The sequence below is a fragment of the Ursus maritimus genome, unplaced genomic scaffold, assembly GCF_017311325.1.
Source record: "Ursus maritimus isolate PB19 unplaced genomic scaffold, ASM1731132v1 scaffold_33, whole genome shotgun sequence".
Classification (NCBI taxonomy): Eukaryota; Metazoa; Chordata; class Mammalia; order Carnivora; family Ursidae; genus Ursus; species Ursus maritimus.
The window spans coordinates 6,929,474-6,945,335 of NW_024425897.1; the positions used below are offsets into that span (position 1 = coordinate 6,929,474).

At 48.5% G+C, this 15,862-nt stretch overlaps 1 protein-coding gene across 1 annotated transcript in view; it reads left to right on the plus strand.

Annotated features, from left to right (window-relative positions):
* Positions 1–14,950, plus strand: part of SEZ6L (seizure related 6 homolog like) — a 66,469-nt gene extending 51,519 nt beyond the window's left edge. The window contains exons 13-17 of the mRNA XM_008686738.2: positions 3,640–3,834; positions 8,931–8,963; positions 10,771–10,885; positions 12,948–13,050; positions 14,273–14,950. Of these exons, the coding sequence (XP_008684960.1) occupies positions 3,640–3,834; positions 8,931–8,963; positions 10,771–10,885; positions 12,948–13,050; positions 14,273–14,302 (476 nt within the window). The 3' untranslated portion in view covers positions 14,303–14,950. The remainder of the gene's footprint in view (positions 1–3,639; positions 3,835–8,930; positions 8,964–10,770; positions 10,886–12,947; positions 13,051–14,272) is intronic.
* The last annotated feature ends 912 nt before the right edge of the window (positions 14,951–15,862 follow it).

A 15,862-nucleotide genomic window follows, 5' to 3' on the forward strand; every position in this document is an offset into this window, starting at 1 on the left:
AGGCCCAGAGAGGGTGAGCAGCTTTCCTGAGGTCACACAGCAGGGAAGGGGAGAAGGATTCCAGCTGAAGCAGCGTTTTCCCACCTGATCACCCTGCAGCCCCCGCTTCTGAGCAAAGCTCGGGTGCTTTACTCTTGACAAAGATCTTCCCCCAACAAGCTCATGAAGTGGACAGAGACCATTGTAAACACTCTGTCTACAGCTTCTGTTCTCGGTGGCCTGCTCAAGGTCGTTGTTTGGTCCAGCTGGGACTCCAGACTGTGTCTTTTGACTCCTTCAAGAACTGACAGGTCAAGCATGGGTAGAAGGAAGTGTCTGGAATTCACAGCCAAACACCCCTCCCACCCCCAGCCCCCCGCACCCAGCTCTGCTGGGTGACCTTGGGAGAGTAGCTTGCCCTCTCTGGGCCTCAAAGCCCTCAGCTGCGGAAAGGGAATGATACTCCCCGCCAGGCAGGGCAGTTGGAAGCAACTCATGCGGTTAATAAAAAAGTGTCTCCAAATGCAGGCGTGTCCAGACTTTCTCAATTCACGGCACCCTGGGCGTCTCAGGAATTTTCTTTGGTAAACATCCTAGGCCAAAATACCGAAGTAGTTAGGTCCAAACAACTTCATAAGCAGCTATATCCTGACAACTTAGTAGCCATTTGAAAAAGTAATGCACATATTATAAGATTTGATTTTGACTGCATTTCTTAAAGCTTTTATTTATTTATTTTAGAGAGAGAGCAGGGGGAGGGGGAGGGGCAGGGGGAGAGAATCTCAAGCAGAGTCTGCACTGAGCAGGGAGCCTGACGTGGGGCTTAATCCCATGACCCTGAGATCATGACCTGAGCTGAAATCGAGAGTCAGACACTTAACGGACTAGGCACCCCATGATTTTTATTGCATTCTTAAAGAACGAGAATCACAGCTACAGGGGTGTGGGTGCCTCTTGGGCTCTGCCAAATTTCTCAGATTTTGGCGTCAGACTGGACTCTGCCACCTACATTCCATTCCACAGATTTTATTAGATCTCTTGCTTTTTTGCGTAGCCACTGCAGGAAACCCAGCTTTTCCAAGATGCGGCATCATCAAAAGGGACGTAGCTCTGTCTAATGTTGGCACCATTCACGCAGGTCTGGGGGATGTCCCTCTGTCTCCTCAAAATTTTGAAAAATCTCACAGGGGTGCTGTTCATGGTGGCACCCCAGGGTGCCTCAGTGCACAGTTTGGGAACTGTGGTACAAAGGCCCAAAAATACAGCAGTGTCTAAAGACACATGGTCCACATTCTCAGGGAGCCTGGGGTCTGTTGGAGATGGGAGGAGAAGAGCCAGGTCTGTGAAGAAAATAACAATGAATCCCCAGCATCACTTCCTCCAGGAAGGCCTCCCTGACTGCCTAGGCTACATCATGTGTCTCTTCCTATAAGCTCCCATGGTTCCTACAGTTGCATCGATCACAGCACTTGCGGCAGCTTATTGAAATGATCTCTTTACCTCTTTTTAGATCCGAATACATAATTCACTTGCCAGGATTGTATCCAATGGGTTTTTGCAGCCCTTGGGCCCAGCAGGCTCAAGAAATGACAGTACTTGCTACTATTACTGCCCTCGATGTTGTTTGGCAGTGCTAAATGCGGTCTTGGTTGCACCTTCCCTTCTTTGATGGTACCTGACTCCTGAGGCTCCCATCCAGAAGATACGTAATGAAGACCCTACAAATTCAGCGAGGGTTTTATGGGTGGCTCCGCAGAGAGACACTTAGGGATTCCCAGGAGACCCTGGCTCTTCACCACCCTGCCCTTAGAACACCGCAAGTATGAGACACGGGGATCTCCTGACTGGGGCAGAGCCCCCATGGCCAGACCATAGCCGTAGAAAAAGTTCCCACTGATGTGTCGTCCCCAGCGACCTCACCTTGGCTCCCATGCCGGCTTCTAGCTGGGTGCCCCATCTTCATTTAGAAATTCCTGTCTCTGAGAAAGCAATAGCTCAGAGGAATTCATGACAGCCCGGGGGATTTGGTACAGGAAGCCCCCCCCCCCTCACCGCTACCCCAGAGCCATTAAAAGCACCGGATTTCAAACCCAACGGGTCTGCCACTTGCCACCTGGGTGACTTTGAACAAACCGGCGTCCTCATCGAAAAGGATGATGGTGCCAAGCATAATAGAAAGATGTTCACAACCATGTGTGTGGCATACAGCGAGTGCTCGGGTACCATTGCTTGTTAATGACCACAGAGTTTCAGCGCTTTGCTCTTTGTGGGGTATCTTACCCACCATTCACAGTAATACCCAGGGAACCCGATTTTGACATTTTGTTCAAATGCACTCCCCAAAGTGTACATTTTTTCCCTATAGTTAAGGAGATGGAGAAACGGGAGGAAGATAGAAACGGAAGTAGATTTGGGATCGCTTCTAGGACCACCAGTCCAACTCAGTTGTATTCCTGAGAAAGAACAGGATGAGTTCTCACGGATTGCAATGGGATTGTTCACACGGAATTGTTTAAGAGCCAAGATTGGCGATTCTCCACCAGGGGTGACTCTGCTCCCAGGAGACATTTGTCACGGACAATTCCGAGAGACATGTTTAGTTGTCCCAACACGGATCCGTGAGGTCAGGGATGCCGCTGCACATCTTACAGGTGGGGACGACCCCACCACAAAGAATTACCCGGCCTAAATGTCCGTAGCATCTAGGTTTAGAAAACCTGCCTTAAATGATCTTATTTCGAATGTGGTACATCCTTGGAGTGGGAATGTCGTCGCCCGACCACATTTCAGCTAAGGATGTGGTCTTGGTCCAGTCCATTCATGTAAATAGGCAGGAAAGATGGAGTCCAGAGCCTAGAATAGGTTAAACCGGGAATAGTTCAACTCTGCAGTCCGTCTTAAGCTGCCAGGTGTCATTTATGATGCTCCTACTGTATACTTGAGGATCAGTTACGATAGTCCTTCTAGAGCAGGCCCTGAGCATCAAGCACACACTAACAGGTTCATCTCCAGCAAGGAAAACAGATATTAAATGCAGTATGTTCAGTGCTGGGGTGGAGGAAGAACTAGGAAGATTAGTGACTCTATTAGGGTTGGAGGGCACCAGGGAAGGCTCCTTGGAAGTGGAGGAATGAGTACTGGGTACTGAAAGACCAGACTTAATCCCAGCTGGGTGGGCAGGTAAGGCGTAAGTTGAGGAGCAAGAAGGATATGTCATAATTTGACAACACGGCCATCCATCATTGACTGAGCGCCTACGACCTGCCAAGAACTTGCTGAACACCTGACATTCATGATCTGACTTAATCTCTCAAATCCCGATGAGAGAGACACCACTATTTTTCCCATTTTACTGATGAGCAAAACTGAGGCTCAGAAAGGTGGTGGCCCTTGCTGGAGGTCACACAGCGAGTATGTAGTAGAACCCAGATTTGAAGCCAGATTCCACAGCCCGGGACATTGGACAGTGCCCGCGGGTAAGGTGCAGCTGGAGGTGGGAGACCGGGAGATGAGTTTGGGGAATGGGAAACGGTTGGAGGGGAGGGGAAAGCAGAGAGATGGTACTGGCGAGGCTGGCCGAAGCCAGATCAGACAGGCTGTGAGTGGGAGTCCCCCAGGATTTGCATATGTCCTCAGAGCTGCTTTGGGCTTGCATTTCAGCGGAGGAGTCCCTGGCGTGCGACAACCCTGGCTTACCCGAAAACGGCTACCAAATCCTGTACAAGCGTCTCTACCTGCCGGGAGAGTCCCTTACATTCATGTGCTACGAAGGCTTTGAGCTCATGGGCGAAGTGACCATTCGATGCATCCTGGGACAGCCATCCCACTGGAACGGGCCCCTGCCTGTTTGTAAAGGTAAAGAAACCTACTCGCCCCCCGGGGACTGGGACCGGGTGATGTCAGATCTGGCTTCTTTTTATGATTCTCAATTTGCTCTCAAAAGTCCAGCTACTGTATTTCATGACATCTAAGATACCGCCATTATTTTCTGCACCACTGAGAAAGAAAAAAAAATCGCTGCCAATTAAACAAAGGCACAATGCCTTCTCCTGGCTTAGCATTTTTATTTTTACTTACTAAAAGCCCCTTTTCGAGCTTAGATTTTTTTTTTTTTTTTTGTCGTAAAGGAGAGACGTTCTGCTTTTGACGCCTGCGTTGGTTACATGGCTTAAACATTGCCTGCCTCCTGTACCCCGTTTTCACAACCGCTTGGTTCCCAGGGGTTACGAGGTTTCCCCTGTTGCCTCTGGGGCGGTCTCCCCAGCTGCTCACACCCTCTCCAAACGCTGAGGGATGGTGCGCTGGACGACGGCGCGCACGCAGGCATCGTGAGCGCCACCTGGTGGCACCGGACTAACACGCCCACGCCCTCGGTTGTGAGACACGCCCCCATCCCAGAGATGGTTAGAGGGAAAACTATTTTAAAATCAGTGAACAAACTGAGGGCTTCAGAGGGGAGGGGCGTGGGGGAATGGGATAGGCCGGTGATGGGTATTAAGGAGGGCACGTATTGCATGGAGCACTGGGTGTTGTACGCAAGTAATGAATCATGGAACTTGACATCAAAAACTAGGGATGTACTGTATAGTGACTAACATAATATAATAAAAAAATTATTAAAAATTTTTTTCAAAAATAAAATAAAATCAGTGAAACACTCATCACTGAAATTAAGTTTCGACATACCCGGTGAGATTTGGGCCCATTTATCTGGGTCTTTGAGGTACACAATTAATAACAAGATCCTAAATCCATTTGATGCTTTAGGCTAATAGATCTTAGCCTTTTATGCCATTAATGCTCCTTTGAGAATGAGGCAGCAAGCTCTGAATTCTCTGCCCAGCAGGGACGGAGGCATCATGGACTTTTACATTTCTACTTAGGAACCCATGACTTCAATGGATCCCCAAATGGTTTAGCATGAACTTCAGCCTTAAGCCTTACAAACGTTTTCCAACCAGCATTTCCGCTCCTAGGTCAATGCACAAAGTAATTGCAAACAAGTCCTCACAGCAGCCCTTGTACCTGAATAGTCATAGCGGCATTGCTCATGAAAGATGGGAACTACCCAGGTGCCCATCAACTGCGGAATGGAAAAATAAAACGTGGCCTAGCCACACTGGAATATTATTCAGCCATGAACAGGAACGGAGTGCTGACACCTGCTACAGCCTGAAGGGACCTTGAAAACACGATGCTAAGGGAAAGAAGCCAGACACAAAAGATCACATGTCCTATGATTCCATGTATATGAAATATCCAAAATCGGTAAACCCATAGAGATGGGAAGCCGACTGGTGGCTCTCAGGGCTGGGGTGGAGAGAGAGGAGTAACTACTTAGTTGGTACAAAGTTTCCTATTAGGGGTGATGAAAATGATCTAGAACAGAGGGGCAGCTGCCCAACATCAAGAATGTGCTGAACACCACCAAACGGTACACTTTAAAATGATGAATTTCATGTTATGTGAAATTTACCCATGTTCTTAAAAATGTTCTTCTCCTGAATCGCCTCATTTAAACCTCAGGACCACACTCTAAGATAGATGGGGCATCTTACCCATTCTACAGTTACGGAAGGAGAGGCTCAGAGAAGTTAGGTGACTTTCCCAAAGACACACAGCGGTTATGAGACAAATCCAGGATTGGAACCCATGTCTCCTGATTGTGAATTCCCTGCCTCTTTCCCAGCGGGCTGCCTGCAGGGTGGACGTCAAGGCTGTTAGGCTGGTAGCTTCTAACCCGCCAGTCACTTTAGCATTCGGATCACCCAGACCGCTTATGAGAAACACATTCTTGAATCTCCTACCCCAGATCTACAAAATTAGAATCACTGAAGGGTAGGACCCTGTAATAAGTGTTTCGACAAGCCCTGGGCTGCTCAAATGCACTTTGAATTTGAGAACCACTGAAGGCAGTAGTTTCCGAATGTAGGGTGCAAAAAGAAACAGATTTCCGGGCCCCTGCAGGGGAGATGCTGATTCACGGGGTCTAGGGCAGGAGCCAGGGACCCGGGGTCACTAGCACGAGCGGTGAGTCTTATCATCTGGCAGAGCGTGGGACACACTGGCATGGAAGTGCTGTGTATTCTCACCGGGAATCAAGCAGGAGCCTATCCTGTGAAAGCCAAGACCTTATAGAAGCAGTTCTTAATAAGAGGGCAAGAGATTTTGTTGAAATGCAGAGAAAAAGAAGAAATCGGCAACGGGGATTTAAGACAACTGCCCCCTTCCTCTTCCCTGCCGTAATTTTTTATGAAGTCAGCCCTATTTTTGAATTTATTTTCAATAGCACAGGAAATCCACTTTGTAGAGTTCAAACATTGGGGTGTTTTCCCCCCGGGGGGAAAATTGGCCTGTAAGCCTCCTAACTGCTCCATGGACGTTCATAGATGTTGACGCGGTGTTGTTGGTAAGTGTTCTGCATGGAGGAAAAGTCATAGGATTTTCATTGTTTTTGAGAAGTCTAAGTAAGGATACCAGGGAAGGGCCATTTTTGACTCTACCTGTGCTCTGAGCCCCTGATTGTTTATGCTTCTTTTTGGACTCGCTACAAAAGGATCTCATGCGAGAAGCAGAAGAAAACAGAGTTGCCAAGGAAGCTAGCGGTTTTGCCCTTCCTTTCTCCATCCCTTCCATTCCCAGCCAGGGAAGCCAGTACTGATCGCCCTGAGCGTCCAAGTCTCCCCAGTTCCCTGGACTTCTACAAGTAGACACACTGAAAAAAGGGGGCAGGGAGTGTTCGTTTGTTGCCAAGTAAAAAACGCCTCCTACCGTACCTATTTTGTGTTTTGCTTTTCCCCATTTATCACACACATGCATCAAGTTGGGGAAGAAAAAAAAAAAAAACGGAGCTCTGCCTTATCTTTTTAATTGCCGCGGGGCATTGCACGCCGTGACGTGTCCTAATGCCGCTGCTCCTTCCTCAGTGCGCATGTCTATCAGTTCTTTTCCGGTTTCTTGTTTGTTTCGTCTCCTTTTGCCCAGGAATCGCCTTGCCCATAAATCTTTGGGTGCTGACGTTTCTCATCAGATCGGACGGATTCCTCCCAGGGGGGTGGATGGCATGGGCAAAGATCTGTGGATGCTGACATTTTGCGGATTTTGCCAGATTTTTTTCTGCCACTGTAGTGATCCATGCTCCCCCTCTAATAATATGATAATGTCCTTTTCCCCCCATGCATGCCAGCACTAGATGTTATCAGTTTTTTTTGATGTTGCCAATCTGATGGGAAGGTGGCACTGCCATCCGAAAATACATGCTCAAAAACCCAAGAAAAGATAGAAGGTGCTCAGTTTTGCATCCCTGAAACTTCAATGTTTAAAGATAGGTGAGCCCCTGAAGCCCCAGCAGGTGAGGGGCCCCCTGCCCCTCACTTCCTTCCCCAGGCACGACCGAGTTTCTGGCAGGAAAGGATCTCGGAGGATGCTTACATCTTTCTCTCCCCTCCACTTCCACTCCTGAGACGCCACCACTCTGTAAGGATAGGACAAATCACCTCCTCTTCCAAAAAAAAGTGGGGTGCATGGCTCTGTTCTGGAGTTAGCAAAGTGACTGAGCCCCAGCCTAAGGCCGCCTGACTGGGGCTTCAGCCTGGCTGGGCTGTGGACCACGGCCATGACCTTGGGTGAGCCACCCTCCCTCCCTGACCTTGGCTTCTCTGTGTGAAATAAAAGGAAAAGGCGTGGCCCAGGAGGCTGCCTGTTAACGTGTGCCCCAGGGAGCCGCTGACCACATTCCCAGGGACAAAAGTTCAAGGTCTCCTTCCAGCTCTGAGATGCAGGAGGCGTTCATGCACTCCCAGACACGCAACCCAAGTCCAGCTTATGTCCTGGGTGGAAAGTACCTGTCTCGATCTTTCCATTTTCCTGAAGCCCTAGCTCCAGAGATAACCTGCAGTTAGTTAGTAAGCTAGCTGGTCAACTGGTTCTGTTGGCATCACACGGTGAAGACCAATGTCAAAGAGTGACTTTGACCGAGGCACAAATTAGGAAGTTTCATATGAGGACGTGAATACAGCTGGGCCTTTGGTGGCCGTCCCCTGCCATCCCCTTATAATGCAGTCTGTTTATCTAAGCCCTTCCCTCTGGGGTTTTGCGTCTTGGAAACCCATCCATGTGGGTCTACTTTAGTGCTCAGCTACCATGGTGTCTTTGGTGCCAAAACCTGGGAATGCCAGTCCCCATCACCTTAAACTTCCGGAGAAGTTTTACGGGGAATACGGGGAAATGAATGAATTGCAGAGAGTTCTAGTTTGTGGCAGTGAATGGAAATTGTTTTACAGGGAATACAAATAATAGTGAAATAAACATGGAATAGAAGTGAAACCAGAAAGGTTCATATAAACACGTATTTCAAAGCAGGAAAACAGTTTCAGCTCTGGCTGGATTTTGGATGCGGGGCTTTATCTCGAGCTGTTCCTCAGCCTTGGTCCTACATGGAGAACAATGAAAACGAGCGGAACTATGTAATTAAGAGCAGAGGCTGGAGAAGGTGGAGCAGTCTGGGTTTAAAGACTGCCTTCATCCCTCAGAAGCTGTGTGAGGTCAGAGAAGTTGCTTCACTTCTCTGAACCTCTTCTATTTGTTCATGTGTAAAATGGGGTTGATGATCCAATGATAGGATCCCCCTAGTTAGATTGTCGTGGGAGTAAATGAGCAAATACATACAGAAAGCTCTTGGCACAGTATCTGACATACGGTGACTATTCAGTAATTAATCACAGGGACTACTGGTGTCCTTGTTTCTTTCATATCTATGTCATGATCTCTCAGGAAACCAGAAAGGGAATGTGTCCAGGCATTTCCACTAGTTCCAGGAGCCCAAGATAAATCAAAGCCGAGCACTAACTTCAGCAAAGCGTGGCACGGGCTTTTGCTCCTAATTTTTTGGCTTCATTTCACGCAGATTGAATTCACTCGACATTAACCAACGCTTCCAATTTCCCTTTCAGTTAATCAGGACAGCTTTGAACACGCATTAGAAGGTGAGTTCCGTAATGAAAAAAAAAAACCCAATAAATCAAGCTAATAGCAGAAAACAAGGGCAGGTCCTTGCACGTCCTTCTCCAGGTGCTTACAAAAATAAGCAGAAATTCCGTCTTCACACCGCTGAAGATGATTTCAAAATAAAACATTGTAGAAGAAACAAACCATTGAATTTGCAACCTAGGGTCCTAACTGGGACCTGAAAGGGATTTGTCACCAGTTCTGTTCTTGAGGTAAGAAAATCTGAGGTTCCACATGCTTGAGAAAGTCACAACCCAACTGTAGGACTTTTCACCCACGTGGTGCTATTTGGGGGAAGTAAATGCAGTGATGCCTCGCCTTCCATACTGGGCATGCCCCTCTCTGCCTGGGGGTGCTCTGTGGTCCATTTTCCCCTCGGTCTTTCTCTTCCCCAAATTACCTGTCCCTGTATCCTCTTTGTTTCCTATTCTCCTCCTATTAGGAATTACCAAGTGAGATCTATTGATAGGGAATGGACGGTAAACGCTAGCCAGGATTTTGTTTTGGTTTTTATTTCGTGGTTCCCTTCCCTTGCAACCTCTCCCATACATAAAACATTCTACATTCTGTATAACCTCCATTCACTTTGGTACCAGGCCACTCGCCGGGGCTGTGGTGTCATAAGATATAGATAGATAGATAGATAGATAGATAGATAGATAGATAGATTATATATATAGTTCCATTTTATTTTTAAAAAGTTATAACCAATTAAGCAGTTTTTATTATTATTTTTGGAGCCACTTAGCTTTCTGACAATAAATCATCCACTCAGAATGTGGGGCTATGTGAATTACGAGTCGTTAGTTGCTCTCCCTTGCAACAGATGACGTTTTAATCCCAACAGGCAGACCCGGGGCTCAAGTCTAAGTGCAGAGGAGGAGCGTGTAGGAGCCATTCTGCAGGGAAAAGAGGGCATTTCGTGGCGTTAGTGTCTATTTGAGCCATCCCTTTGCAGCCTTTCGGCCCCCAGTGAACCATGAGAACGTCTCAAAGGCCTGGGTTGCTCAGAGATTACGAGTGCCAGCGAAATGTTTTCTGCTCATGCATTTGTCATGGGTGTTAGCATCGATTTTCAGACTCCGTAGAGTGGCGGTTAATGGATTATAGATTGGCGTACAGCCAAGCTCTGTGGGCCCTGGCCGTAGAGAAATGGCAGAGAAAACCTGAGTACCAGGTAGCGGGGTGGGGGTGGGGGTCCAGGTGAGGCCCAGAGGGCGCAACCGTGGCCTCTGGAAATCAAAACTGGGTCTTCAAGGTTGGGGTGTCATGGTGGCGGGGGGGCGGTACTGAGAACAGACCCAGCTGCCCAGCGCCCTCTCCTGGAGGGCGGATAGAGTAGCTCTGGCAGCACCTGTCCGTCTGGGTGCAATGAGTTCCCCCTTTCCCGTGAAATGTCGAGGAAAATCTGCCTTTCCAGTTAGCACATATGAGACTTTCGCCAAGTCTCTCCTTGAATTGGATTTTAACCAGATTTCAACTGCAGCCACCTACCCCCCCAAAATGGGCATGATATGACCAGCGGTTAAAAGAGTGTCATTCTCGGTAGCCCCATGACCACCCCACCCAAGGATGGGTCTGGGCTCCGTTGCAAAGAACCAGTCCCATTATCTCTAGTCCCTGCCTCTTCTCCTCTCTGGGGATGGTGGTCCCACGGTTAAGGCTCTGCGATGCCAGCTCTTTGAATGAGTGCAGAACTGGGAAGGCAGGTGCCCATCTGGGAGCCAGGTACCCATGCGGGTTGAGGGTGTGAGACCCGAGAGCTTCACCGGCTTGTGTGTCCAGTAGCAGAAGCGGCAGCAGAGACATCGCTGGAAGGGGGAAATATGGCACTGGCTATCTTCATCCCAGTTCTCATCATTTCCTTGCTGCTGGGAGGAGCCTACATTTACATCACCAGGTAGGGGACTTGGGCGTAGGGCGTGGGGGACTGCCATCCACTCCGTGACCAGCGACCTGGAGGACAGGGTCTCCATCTGTAGCTTGGGGCTGGTGGCATTCGTGTGTTTGGAGATGACCTGATTCAACTCAGCTCTGGGAGAAATACTCCGACTGAGCGCCTCCCACCCCGTCCGAGGCAGGAGGGCTGAGTATGCAGCAACAAATAAGCAGGCGCTACCCCTGAGCTCAAGCAGCCGAGGGACGTTGCGCATTGCCAGGGACACTCACATCGATCCCATCATTCACTCATCGAGTTGTTCACTTACTCCACCCACACGTGTCGACAATCTATTACATACCAGACATTGTCCTGCACGTTGGGGATCATAGAACTCACTTGCCTGCACTCAGGAAGGAAAATATTCGGCCACGGCTGGGATATTCACAAATTCATTCAAAATCGCAACTATTGAGCACCTACTGTGTGCCGGGCAGTTTTTGGGGGGCGGGGCAAGTTCTAGGAACATCACTATGGACAAAACAGCAGGAGATCTTTGATGTGTGGGGCCCAGGTTCTAATGGGAGGAAAATAGACAGCAAGTAAAGTAGATAAGAAAAGTAAATACAGTTGACCCTTGAAGAATGCGGGGAGGGTTAGGGACGCGGACACCCAGTGCGTCAAAAATCTGCATATGTAACTTTTGACTCCCTGAAGCTTTAACTACCAATAGCCTTCTGTTGACCCGAAGCTTTACTGATACCATAAACAGTCGATTAACATGTGTTTTGTATGTTACATGTAATATATACTGTTTTGTTTTTTTTTTTGAGAAAGAGAGTGTGAGCATGGGGGTTGGGAGCAGGGCAGAGGGAAAGGAAGAAAAAGAAACCCTAGCAGGTCCCACGCCCAGTGCAGAGCCTGATGTGGGGCTCGATCTCCTGACCCTGAGATCATGACCTGAGCCAAAATCAAGAGTCGAACACTCAACTGACTGAGCCACCCAGGCGCCCCTAATGCCATATTCTTACAATGAAGTCAGCTACAGAAAAGAAAATGTTATTAAGAAAATCACAAGGGGGGGGGGTTCCTGGGTGGCTCAGTCAGTTAAGCATCTGCCTTCGGTTCAGTGGGGAGCCTGCTTCTCCCTCTCCTTCTCCCTCTGCCCCTCACCCCCACTTGTGCTCTCTCTCTCTAATAAATAAATAAAATCTTAAAAAAAAAAAGAAAATCATAAGGAAGAGAAAATACACTTGCAGGACAGTACTATATTTATCCAAAAAATGCACATATAAGTGGACCCGTGCAGTTCAGACCTGTGTGGTTCAAGGGTCTACTGCAAACAGTAGGAGGTAATAAACTCAGGGAGAAAAGAAAGCTGGAAAGGGAGCAAAAGGGAGCTGGGGTAGAGGTGGTGATTGCGCTTTTATAAAAGGAGTCCCCACTAAGAAATGACATTTGAGTAAGGACTTGAAAGCAATAACGAGTCATCTATGCAAATATCTGGAAGAGGAGGATTCCAAGCACATACACAGTATGTGCCAAGGCCCTGGGGCAGGCGTCTGCCGAATATTATTTTTTTCTCTTTTTGTGGAGCCTGCAGTGTTGAAGGGGGAGAGGAGAAATACACAAACTAGAACACACTGTGATGAGCACAATGAAGGAAAGAGATAGGGTGTGGTGACAGAGGAACCACTTTTTAAATAGGTAGTCAGAGACGGTGGCTCTGAAGCAACACGGTATACAGTAGGTGCTCAGTAAATGCTCATTATTGCTGTTGTCACTCTGCGTGAAAGAGGGGCTTGAATCACCTTACAGGTGAAACCCAGCTGAGCTCCCCCCATGCCCAGGAAGGGGAGGTACTGAGGCTTTAGTTGTCAGTCTCAGAAGTTGTCTAAGTCTCACTTAGAAGTTGAGAGCAATTATGACTTCGGCATTCACCTTCTTGGGTTCTCACTACAAGAGGCCATTCCCACACGTCTTGGCATTTGTGGAGCTGCCCGTGCCTGGCATGGGGCCCCAACCAGCTGTTCCCCTTTGGTGTTGTAAGTAACCCTTCTCCCCTTTGCTGCCCCTTCTCCAGATGTCGCTATTACTCCAACCTCCGCCTGCCCCTGATGTACTCCCACCCCTACAGCCAGATCACCGTGGAAACCGAGTTCGACAACCCCATTTATGAGACGGGGGTGAGTTGGTCTCTCTTCTCTTTTGGGTGGCAGACTTTGTGTTGGGTATGAGGGACACAGTCGTGAATCAAACAGACATGGTCCAGCCATGAATGACCTTATAATCTTGCAAAGGAGACAAAACTCAGTAATAACAGAGAGAAGAATATGTACCCCAAGCCGGGCACCTTAAATGCATAAGCTGCCCGAGTCCCTGCAACTCTGTGGTACACTCTGCCATTACTCTGATTGATCGATGATGATACTGAGGGTCAGAGAGACCAAAAAATGATTTGGCCAAGGTTGCACACAGCCAAAAGCATGTCCTGGAGCCAGGCTACAAATTCCGACTGATGCCGTTAATCATTATATTATCCTGCCTCCCTTGAACCTCAAACAATCAAATTGGCCAATAGGTATCCTGATTATAACAAATCATCATTTTTAGGGACCATGAAAAATTTGGTCAGGGCACGATGATGCGTGACTAAGACATCCTAGTGCCTTCTCTGTATTCTATGGGTTAGAAGAGATCACAGGTCCTGCCCACACTTACGGAAAGGGGATCATGTGAGAATGTGACCACCAGGACATGAGGAACAGGGGCCCCCCTTGGAGTTTTCCTACCACGCTCCCATCTACCATAGACATGCTTGCTTATCTGTATTGACCCAGCAGGAACAGAAGACCTCCGTGAAAGCATGTGACAATGACGTCTCCCTGGAATATATTACACATACTTGACGAATATTGGAGAAATTGAAGTGGTGGCCGCCCACATATTGTAGTCATTTCTGATATGCACTGTTAAGAAGAGGTCGTATGTTATTTGACGTTCTATATACCTTGTTTCCAAATCTGAAAAGAAGGTCAAGCTGATTTAAAAAAAAAAAAAAAAGAGCACTTCAGAAACTAGATCTTATTAGTATAGTGTATCAGCTACCGAGCACTATGACAAAGATGAGTAACAAAGAATCCCCAAACTCAGTTGCTCAAAGCCAGTGATGTTAATTTGCTCATCAGTCTGTGGGCTGGTGTTTTCAGCTAATTGCAGCTGGGCGGTCTTCCTGGCTCAGCCATGCTCACTCACACATCCGGGATCGGCAGGTGGTTGGCCGGGCGACTCAGCTCTGCTCTCCACATTCTTCACCTCCTTGGCTGGGACTGGAGGCTCTCAAGGCACGTTCTGCCCGTGGCTCCACCCCCCAACAGTTGACCTGATCTGTGCTTCTCTCCCCTGCAGGAAACCAGGGAGTATGAAGTTTCCATTTAAGGAGAGCTACGCTTGAGAAGGGAGCTCACAGATCGGAACTCAACTACCAACCTCCTCGAGAAATTCATCCAGAGACCACATGGCATTTGATTGAAACCCCAGAACGTTGTCTGTCTTTTCTTTAGACTCTTTATTGAAGACTCACTGTTTTCTTCGCTGTATTTATTATATTTAAAATCGAAATAGGTGTGGTTGGAGGTGTCGCAGCTGCGGCCAAATCCATGTGACAATCTCCTTTCCAAAGGCAGGCGGACGACCTGCAAAATGACCAACATGGCAGCAAAGGGAAACAAACAAAACAAAACAAAAGCAGCTGATTTCTCCAGCGGCAGTGACCATGCTCTGGCTGCGTCAGATCGCACGCATTTGGGACCCATGCCCATGGTGCTTTTAGGACAAATCCAAGCCCCAAGATTATGTTGGAAAGGGTATCTCTTGATGGATTAACTCGGGTCAGACTTTAGCTTGAACAGGTCTGTTCCAAAACAAATCCTGGGTCCACTCTTCCAAATGCTCTCAGCTTCTAGAAGGTCTTGCCACATCCCTTCCCTCCCATGATCCTTCCGAAGGCAGCAAAAGTGTGACCGTGAGCACTCTCGTCTGCCACCCTGGCCTCACTGGATGCTGACAGAATTAGAAAATGTTGCAGAGCAGATGAGAGATTTGAGAATTCAGATGGAGTGTGGGGTGGGCGGGGGGGGTCATCGAGTGAGGGGATCGAGTTAGTAAAACGTTCTTTCCTCTGATCCTCCACCAGTAATGAAAGGGGAGGGAATTTATGCTACAAGTGCCAGACCTGATCCCTTTGCTCAGCAGGGCCGCCCTCAAGCTGCGACTGTAGATGCCCATGGGGAGATTCACCCACGTAGTTACAAGGGTTTCTGTTGTGGGGGGCGGTGCCAGGTCCTGAAATCCTGGGATGAGCTCGGTGTGTTTTCCTGGAGTACTGAAACGTCTGAGCCCTCAAAATAAGGGAGGCTTGCGTGCACAGTTTCTCCAAAAGGGGCCGGAATATACTTGCAATCCAGTATTTCAGAAGGGAGGGTCCTACGAGACGAAACTGCTTTTCTCTTCTCCGAACTTCTGCCCAGATCGTGGACACTGGCCTGTGTGCCATGACCGTGGAGAACCAGAGGAATAGGATCAGGGGGTTTAAAGCCACAGCGGAATCCTCGTCATCACCCCGGGAGGACAGAAGGAGGGGTTTCAGGCCAGAAAGAAGTCATAACACCTCATGAATCACAGGTGTATCCTCAGATTTTATCAGGGGTCTTTTGCTCCAACCCAGTGGGACTGGTGAGTGTGTGGCCATCAGGAAGATTCTTCTCTAAACGCAGGTGTAAAGAAAAGGCAGGGGTTGAGGGTACAAGGAAAGAATAGCACGTGCGAGGGAGATTTGTCTCCCTGGGGCCCTCACCTCCCTAGTGAGGGTCAGTGGCTCAGAGAGGCGCAGGCTCGGTGCTTGGGAGCCCATTTGGGTGCCCTCCCACGCTCGCTAGAATTGTTTTCTATCGGCTGCTTTCCAACAAGAAAAGACCTTTCTGGCTGCCATGCTGTCGG